General features: G+C 35.4%; 2 protein-coding genes across 2 annotated transcripts in view; both read right to left on the reverse strand.

Moving 5' to 3' along the window:
* The window catches only part of LOC111637068 (dynein heavy chain 2, axonemal-like), a 33078-nt gene that overhangs the window by 12321 nt on the left and 10637 nt on the right, over window positions 1-10120 (reverse strand). Inside the window, exon 5 of the mRNA XM_023382477.1 lies at window positions 45-234. Within this exon, the coding sequence (XP_023238245.1) occupies window positions 45-234 (190 nt within the window). The remainder of the gene's footprint in view (window positions 1-44; window positions 235-10120) is intronic.
* LOC111637075 lies at window positions 5839-6681 on the reverse strand. Its single transcript, XM_023382484.1, has one exon. The coding sequence runs from the start codon at window positions 6571-6573 to the stop codon at window positions 5965-5967; it is 609 nt and encodes a 202-aa protein (XP_023238252.1). The 5' UTR covers window positions 6574-6681; the 3' UTR covers window positions 5839-5964.

The raw sequence follows: 10120 nt of genomic DNA on the forward strand, positions 1-10120 counted from the left end.
AAATTTTATAATAAAAATTAATTATTATATTAATAATTTAATACCTGTACATTTGTCCATAATGTTCCATGGCTAAAACCCATATGCAAAGTGATTTTGCTACATTAGATACTTTCCCAATATAATCTGGATTAAACTCTGGTATTGCAATATACTTCGAAATTTTTCTTAACATTTTATCAGTTATTCTTTCTGGCTTATACTGTTTCAATTCCTGGATAAAATTTGCTTCACCTAAAAGTTTTCATAAAAGTTTAAAAATATTAGATAATATAATATTTTACATTTATCATAATATTACATATTTAAATATTTCAATATAGTAATACCTCGACTTCTGCTACCCCAACTTACGTGAACCCAGAGTTACGCGATTTTCAAATCTCGTCAATTCGTCTTTTGTTTAAGCACCATGCAATTCTTCATTACTCACTCCCCCCACACTATTGTTCGGCTTACATGTTCAAACGTGTCATGCAGAATCGACACATAGCTACAATTTATTTTGTGTTATTTATTTCTGTGTTTGTTATATCTACAGAGATTTGAGAGAATTTATGTGGTGATTTCTTGTAACTGGGAACGAATCAAAAGACGAGATAAGATTAACGAGAACATTTATTAACTTACATACATCCAACTTGGATTTTACACAAATTACGAAATTATACCCCGACTTACACGAATTCGGTCCCACCTATCGCGTAAGTTCGGGGTATTACTGTACATGAAATATACCATATTTACTAGCATATAAGATGAAGTTTTCATTAATTTTTCACTGTTTTGAAAACCTAGTTCATCCTATATGCGTGAGTGAAAGATTCTTTGCATTTTTGCAATAATTTCTGTAAACTGTGTATAGTTTATGCTGCCATTGTAGCAGGGTGCTATTGAGGTCTAGGTAAATGTTGCTTTCAAAGAAATGGTCCGAAAATAGCTTTGAGGAAAGGAATGATCGATCGCTATTTCTGGATTGTTAAATACTGGTATACAGTCTATTTATTGTAAGTTGGCACCTACTGTAAACAAACTAAAACACATCCCTCTTTGTTTGTTGGTTTAAACCTACATCAATCAATTAAAAACCACATTGCATCTTATTCGTTGACAGAAAATAGTTCCTGATTATTTATAAAATCATTATTGAAATACAGCCACTTAGTAGTGATTATAAATATAGTTATTACATATTTATTAAATTAATATTTTTAATAAATATTAGCACATTCTGAATCATTAAAAATAACTTTTTCCAGTCATGTGCATTATGATGTTTTGGTTTTGTTTTCCATTCATCACATATTAAGGCAAACAACCATGTTTGCCTTAATAAGTGCATTTAATATTATTTTATTTGTGATTGAACAAAATAAAATTAGAATTATATTCATAAATCTAATTTTCTTTATTTTGATCTTTAAAGTCATACTTCATCCTATTATATGAGATTGTCTTATATGTGAGTAAATATGGTATGTACAAGTAACAAATTAAGAGTTGCTTGGCCCCTAACAACCTAGACTTCAAGGGCCTATTCAGAGATGGAAATAAGACCGTTGATTCCCTGAATCCTAACCTTATTCTTCACAAAGGAGTAATCGTGAAACTAAAAAGTTAACTTATTTAACAATTCTATATCAAGAATGGCTCTTTCAATGCCAATATCATATAATAACACCACATTAATTTACCCAATAGCTCCCTTTTTCATCAGAATGCCCTTTTCAGAAGTATCAATTTTAGCCAGTCTCAACTTGCAGAGTGCTGGGTGTATTATAAACAACTCAACTGACCAGATAATATGGTACAAATAACTCTTTATTAATACAACTAAACACTTCTACATCCAGCTGGTTACTTCAAGCTCTCTTGCTCACTTTCCGTCCCACCACCTTGGCACCTACTCGATTACATTTCCTTTGTTTAAATCGTCAACATATTACATTACATTTAATGTTTATCTAAATCATCAACATATTTTACATCTCCCCCTTCTATTTTACTGATGGTAATCCAGATACCGTCTTGAGATTCGTATAGGTCTGCCACTACAAGTTTTATGAAGGTCCTCTTCACCCGGTGGAGAGTTTTGTAAGATTTCTAGTATTGGCTCATAAAGTTCCCTATTCCTGGATCCTGTTCCATTTTCCGTCCTGGGAGTTTCTTCCTCGGGAGTATTCTGGTTGGATGATCCAGTCGATTTCTCTTCATCGATAATCCGTGGTTCATCTTCCTGGGAGACTGTCTGGGGAATAGACGATGGGTGTAAATGTATTCTGTTCCTGCGGAACATGCCTCTTGGAGTTTCGATAATGTAAGATCTTGGAGTACGGTGAGCCTCCTTCACCTTTCCATATGTTTGCATATCTGACACCCAGACTGGCTGTCCTATCTTCAAACGTGAAAGAGTTTTTACACCATGGCGTCGATCAAAATGGGTTTTCTGTTTATTTGCCTTCCCCTTTTCCTTCTTTCTTACTGAAGCGAAATCAATCAAACGAGGTATCAATTGGTGATTATTTGATGGCAGGGGTGTTTTCAATATTCGGCTCATTAGCAGTTCTGCCGGACTATAGCCATTCTCTAATGATGTAGATCTCATTGCTAGAAGCATCAAATAATGATCTTGCGACTCAGATTTCAAGTAATGACTTTTGAAATTTTTGACCATTGATTCAATGAATCCATTGCTTTGAGGGTATCTTGGACTAGAAGTTATACTTGAAAATTTATACTTTTCTGCAAATTTATGGTATTCCGAGTTGACAACCTGGGAAAATTGGGTGCCATTGTCACTTCGTATAATCTCTGGAATTCCATGTCTTGCGAAAATTGATTTCATGTGGTTAATTACTGACAACGATGACAATTCCTCCAATCTGGCAACTTCAAAATATCTTGAAAAGTAGTCAGCCATTATGAGATACCAGTGGCTTTTTAGTTTTAGAAGATCTACCCCTACAATTTGCCAAGGTCTCTCAGGAAATTCACTTGGGATAAGAGGCTCTTTATGACACTTTTGGTATTGGATGCATATTGAGCAGTTCGAAATCAATTTCTCAATGTTCACCGATAAGCCTGGCCACCAAACAGACTCTCAAGCTCGGGCTCGATACTTTGTTATTCCAAGATGGCCTTCATGTAACCTGTTCAATATTTCTCCTTGAAGCTTTTCTGGAATTACAATCCTGGCATCTTTAAATAAAATCTTATTTTGGAAAGTAATTGAGTTTCTGTGCTCCCAATATCTTCGTATTTTCTCAGGTATTTTGTTTTTCTACGGCCAACCCTCTTCGCAATCCCATCAATGTTTTGCAAATTGGATCTCTCTCTTGTAAATACATGATTTCCAATAACCGTTTATCAGAAGCAGGAAAGGTGTCGATAATATTTTGAACATAAGCCTCAATCTCCTCGGTCAATTCTTCATTTCACTGTTCAGGTATGGGGCTACGGGATAATGCATCTGCAATTATAAGCTGCTTTCCCTGTTTGTACACAATGCTATAATCATATCTCATCATTTGTAGCTTCATTCATTGCAGTCTTGGAGTTAGACTGTCCAAAGCCTTCGACATGAATCTCTCGCAAGCCCAAACAATTCCAAAGCCTCCTTCTCAATTTGCACATACTGTTTCTCGGTATCTGACAATGTCCTAGATGTGTAGCAAATTAAAGACATGTGACCACTTTTACTCTGATACAATACAGTGCCAAGATCGTAAGATGATGCGTCACAGGAAATATATGTTTCTTTCTTTGGATCATACATTGATAATCCTGGAGTTTGACATAGCTGATTCTTGATCTCTTGGAACGATGTTTCCTGTGCTGGCCCCCATAACCATTCTACGTTGCTCTTTAGCAGTTCGTACAGAGGGTTTGCAACATCAGCCATCCTTGGTATGAATTTGTTTAGGAATCCACTCATGCCCAAAAATCTTTTCAGCTCTGTGACAGAGCTAGGTCTTGGGAGCTTTGCTATTGCTTCTGTTTTCTTGGGATCAGGTTTTATACCTTCATGCGAGATTACATGTCCGAGAAACTTGACTTCTTTCGTTCTGAACAGACATTTTTCAGCATTTAAAGTCCACCCTGCATTTTGAAGTGTACGAAGAACTTTATGCAGACGTTTATCATGTTCTTCTTCTGTGGCCCCAAATATCACGAATTCATCCATTAGTCCTACAATTCCAGGGCCCTCTGGTATTGTTTCACGTATTCTTTTCTGAAATATTTCAGGCGCCGACTTAATTCCAAACGGCAACCGTTTAAATCTGAACCTCCCAAAGGGTGTTATAAATGTTGCCAAGTGTGAGATCTGCCAGGATGTAGATCTTAGCCTATGACACTTACGGCGCGCGATCGTGTGATCGGCTCTCTAAACTTTTTACAGGAGGGCGATAATCGCTATATGATCCGAACAGCGACGTTCAGATCCCCGTCAGGATTCCTTGACACCAGTTAATCAATCTTATTATACGCGGATAAACACGCGTTTGCGATCTGATTCCGAATCAATTGAAGAGACATTTAGGTATATTTAACAAAAGTAAATTTAATAATTCTAAAACAAACGAATACAAATAATCGATGAACAACAATTAAGCGACAAGCTAGAGGCTAAGACTTATTCTATGCTAATGCGCGATTGAGAGAGAGAGCTCACAAAATCTTTCCAAAACATACGACCTGTTTAGTTGTCGTCGTCTTCTTCCCTGTAGGTAAGGGACACCTTGTAGATAGAGTTCATATTACTTTCGTACGGGAGATCAATACGTGCACAAAATATTAAAGTATCACTTCTACGTGTAGACTTGGGACTTAGTCTATGGGACTCCATTAAGGGCGTTGGTCATCAGGAGGAAAACTGTGTGGAGTTTTGACGCTTCGGATCTGTCGAAGAACTCCTCGAATTCGGACTACATTCCCTTATATCTCCTGAATTTTGACCAATCGTCGTCCAGTAACTCTTTCGTGAGAACGGACGAAAGGGGAATCGAAGAGGGGTAACCATTTCCCATCTGAGCGAGATTTTCAACCAGATAAGGGAAAGTCAGAGGATGTTCTCTTCTGTGAAAGGAAGTAGCATCTGTTATCTGGGTTTTTCCCACGTCTAAAACGTTAGTTTTTCACAAAAATTAAGTAATATTTTGTGTTGATAATTTACCATTATTAATAAAAATTCATAAATTAGACCCAGGGGCCTTTCGGGTCTCACACAAGTAAGATGATTCAGGATCCAATGCAATTTGCAAAAACCTTGCATTAGCATCAATACTACTAAAGATTTTTGCATTATGAAATTGGCTGAGTGTATAGTCAACCAATGCCATTGGAAAGTATTCTCTCGCAATGCTCTCATTCAATTTAGATCAGGGGTCGCCAAACTTCTTTAACCGTCAACCCCCAACCACTTTCCAAAGCCTCACATTGACCCCACTGTAAAGTTTTATTACAAGTGTATGTGCAAAAAAAAAAGGTCGTGACCCCTTAGCCACATCGACCCCCCAATGATGTTGCATCAACCCCAGGGGGTCGATATCGACCACTTTGGCGACTCCTGATTTAGATAGATTGACGCAAATTCTTATTTCGCCTGATTTCTTCAAAACCAAAACCATTGGAGCACACCATTCTGCAGGTTCATCTACTGCCTTGATTATTCCCTTATTTACCATCTCATCCAGCATTTTCTTGAGCTTATCTTTCAAGGGCAATGGTACTTTTTGAGGAACTGCCGGAGTGTAAGGCTTTGCTTCCGGTTTAAGTTTAATGTGATAGGGTTTCTGTACTTTTCCAATCCCCTGAAATAGATTGGGGAATTCTTTAAATGGATCAAAAGTAGAGTTTAGTTCCTGTATTCTTTTCACAAGATTTAACTGTTCACACGCTTTACCACTCAACAAGGAGTGTTCTAGTTTATCTATAACATATATGTCTTCTTGAATGTGGAATCTCTTATTTCTTAGCTTTTCCGTGAACACTCCCACAACATCCAGAGTTTTTTTTACCAGGGCCGTGTATAGATCTATTCGTTTCTTGTAATTTAACACGAGATAGCACTCTGTTATATGTCTCGTGTGGTATAACTGTGACATCTGCTCCTGTGTCAATCTTGAAGTTTAAAGGAATGTCTCCCACGAAAATGTCTGCATTCCACTGGTTAAACTGTTTCTTAACGCTATTGTTTATATTACTTGACCCTTTAACATGTCCTAGAAATGAACTTTGATTAGGTTCTCCTATTTCATTTATACTCACTTTAGCTTTACAGACCTTTGCGTAATGACCTACTTTTTCGCACTTATTACAGATCGCCTTATGAGCAGGGCAATTGAATTTAGTATGTTTCACCAGTTTTCCACACCAATAACAGGAATTTACAGTTTTGTTTCCAGTAAACGAATTGTCGGGAGCTTCCGGCTTCGAAATTACATTCTTCCTACCTGCATTTTTGCGTAATGCATATATGTTATTCCCGGAATTGTTCTTAAAAGCTTCTTGTTGCTTTTTCACTGTTTCAGCCTGTCTCGCAGTGTTTATTGCTTTCTCCAGAGTTAGTTCCATTTCAAGTTGCAAACATTCCGAAACCTTTTGTCTCTAATGCCGCAAACTATTCTGTCCCTAATCATTTCATCTTGAAACGAAGCAGGGAAATTACACGTTTTAACCAGACTATATAATGAAGTCACGAAATTCTCAACTGTTTCTCCTTCTTCTTGAAACTGAGAATAGAATTTATATCTTTCATATATAACATTTTTAGTTAGGATGAAGTATTTTTCGAATGCCGCCTTAACTTTTGAATAGTCATTTCTATCCTCTTCTGGGAGACTAAATGACGCCAAAATTTCCTCGGCTTTCTGTCCCATTAAATATATGAAAGAATTTACCTGGTCAGTTTCCTCTTTATTATGGAGTCCAGACACTGTTCGAAATCATTCGAAACGCCCTATCCATGTTCTCCAATCTTCGGGACAAAAATTAAAAACTTCTGGCGCTGGGATCTGATACATTTTCCTCTACGCTGCCACCATGTATTATAAACGACTCAACTGACAAGATAATATGGTACGAATAACTCTTTATTAATACAACTAAACACTTCTACATCCAGCTGGTTACTTCGAGCTCTCTCGCTCGCTTTCCGTCCCGCCACCTCGGCACCTACTCGATTACATTTCCTTTGTTTAAATCGTCAACATATTACATTACATTTAATGTTTATCTAAATCATCAACATATATTACACTGGGTCCTATTCTATTCCTTCATCAGTTTAACTCAATCAGTATTTCTACAGTTAGGATATCTCTTGCATGGTGGTATGGGTTGTCACAAGTAACACATCATTTATTGTTCAATTGTTTCAATTGTCTTGTCTTTGTGCCACTCTTGGTTAACTTCGCGATTGATTTGCAAATGATCTCACTGTGGCTTTTAGGCAAGAAAATATCATCTCTATTAGTTTCAAAACCAATGATACTTTCTAATTCACTTTGATCATTGGTAGAGTTTTGTATAATAGCAATATTTCTATTATTTGCCAAATATCCACATTCATTATTGGCCTTTTATTAACACTCACAACTCTCCACAACTTCGTCTAATGTCTTTGATCCACCCCAGAGGACATGCTCACATAGTGCCAAGGTTGCCATGTAAAAACAAAAGTTTAATTTATGATTGTGGTGACAGCTTTGGTAATAAATCCAAAAGTTGCTACCAGGAGGAACTCTGAACTGAACAGACCAGGCAACCTGACCTATGACCTCATACTTTGGATTCAAACCTTGCTCTAGACACATGTGTTCTCACATGTGTTCTCACTTCTGTGCTCCACTTGTACAATCGCACAGTATCTCATGTATATAATAAATTTAAGTTTTTTGTATGTAACCTTGTTTGTGTATAGTAATTAATTAAGCACGAACTAGCGCCACAATGATTTCCATTACATTGTAAATAACATTGACAAATGTAAAACCCAGTTTCTCAACCTCTTGGCTTTATGCCATTGTATAATTTTTGCACAGTCAGAGTTTTAGCATAATCCTCTGTTCTTTGTTCCTTCTTACTTCTAAAACTTTCTATTCTTGCTCTGTTCCCTTAGGTGGTGAGAGCTGATTCATTCGAAACATAGAGGGGGAAATGCTACCTGAGTGCACATGTTGGAGCAAGCCCTTCGTACTGGCCCTCATAAAGTAAGGATGGAGAAAATGGTACTTCTTGTTATCGAGATATGTGCCAACTTCAGTGGACATACATAAACAGATAGCCCTGGCCCATACAAGTCGACAAAGGGAAGACTTGCCCATAGGCTCGCCAATCCACTTCAAATCCTTCTCCCTCTGATTGAGCAAACATCGTATCCTCAAATAACAAAACTATAGGTATTTGTAGATTATTGCAAACTCTTTCTCCGTGAGATTAGTGTCAGAGATAGGTCAATAGGTTAAGCATGTGCCTTGCAAGCTGAACAGAAACTTTTGTCATTCCACTCCATAGGAGTTTATATGTAACAGCATTTAAGCACATTTAATTGTATATCTGGTATATGTATTATAGAATTAGTTATATGATAAACTTTTATTTATTTGTTAAAAACCTGTCTTCTGTCTCTTCAGAAAATGGACACCTATCGGCTTACCCATCCCCACTCAATAACTTACCCCTCTATCATTTTTAAGCCATCCAATGACCTGAAGATCAGGCTTTACCAGCCCATGCAGAGTAAGTGGTCATAAAGAATTGTCCCTTGATTCTTGGCTTATCTCACAGGATTTTTCTTACCATGTTTTGATTTTTTAACCTAATCTGGAACTTTTTAAAAACAACTTGTGTTATGCGTGAGTTGAAATATATATATAGCAGAAGTCAATATTTAATGGTGAAATATTGTACAAGACTGAATTTTAGGAATATCTGTTTCTTATAATCTATTATAATATAATATATTATTTCTTACTTATTCATAAATATACCTAATTGTTTTTTAGCTTCATTCCAAGATTCTTCAGCANTAAATATTTAAATTCCAGATCTATTCACTTTCAATGTTTTTTTTATACTCTAAATATAAAGTAGAAGTTTATTAGAATTGCAATTTGAAAACTTGTGCATGAAATGCAAATACAGTAGAGCATCGATAATCTGAATCAATTGGGGACTGAGGTTGTTCAGAAAATCGATTTTTCAGATAACTGATTATGTACAAAAAAATATATTATAATCTTGTTATAAATATAAAATAACCTATCCCATGTTGAAATTCATTCAAATCCTGGCACATCTTTAAGTACCCTCTCATGGTCATGCTAGTGCTGCCAGCTAAAACATGCACACTAACAAAAATAATAATGGAGTAGCCCAAGACATAGCCAAAGATTGCAGTGCCACAACACTAGCGGAAATTTAAATTTGCCGACTGGAAAGCTTTCAGTTAATTGACATTTCAATTGATCAATATTTGGACAATCAATGCTCTACTGTACTAAAATTATTAAAATTTTTTTTAATATCTTTGTTAAAAATAAAAAATCAGAAATTATTAAACTATTCCTTTTAATCTTCAGATAAAGGCTACATAACATAAAACAAATAAAATGAAACTGAAACATCATAAAACTCCAGAGTGCCATCTGAGCTTTAAGATGAATATATAAAAGTACAACAAAATAAATGTTGACAGATTATAAGATCAAATTATTTAACAATCATTTATTTAAAATTTCTTGTTACATGATTTATCTTCATCACATGATAAATCTATAAAGTATTAAAAATGTGCATGAATGTAAAAACATTAATATTCTAGATGTCTAGTACTTGCAATCAGTTTTGAATCTAAAAGTTTTTTCTGATAGTAAATTTTCTGATAAAAGTTTTTTCTTTTTTCTGTTCTATTTTCAGATCATAAAGTCTGAATTAGTTACATATGATTAAAATAAGTTACAAAAATTTTAGAGTAAATAGACTATCATTTTTTGGAGAAATTTGTATTCTCCAAATAAAAAACCTGTAAGTATTCTCTCAATTCAACAATGCATGCAATTACAGATTACTATTAATACATAACATGATATTATATATTAATAATAATTATATATTATAA

Source organism: Centruroides sculpturatus, unplaced genomic scaffold (assembly GCF_000671375.1).
Source record: "Centruroides sculpturatus isolate CEXI.00-Female unplaced genomic scaffold, Cexi_2.0 scaffold1117, whole genome shotgun sequence".
In the NCBI taxonomy this organism is placed as follows: domain Eukaryota; kingdom Metazoa; phylum Arthropoda; class Arachnida; order Scorpiones; family Buthidae; genus Centruroides; species Centruroides sculpturatus.

What these genes read in the sequence shown, in the direction of transcription:
- LOC111637075 (XM_023382484.1), bottom strand. Translation starts at nt 6,573, where the DNA reads ATGGAACTAACTCTGGAGAAAGCAATAAACACTGCGAGACAGGCTGAA.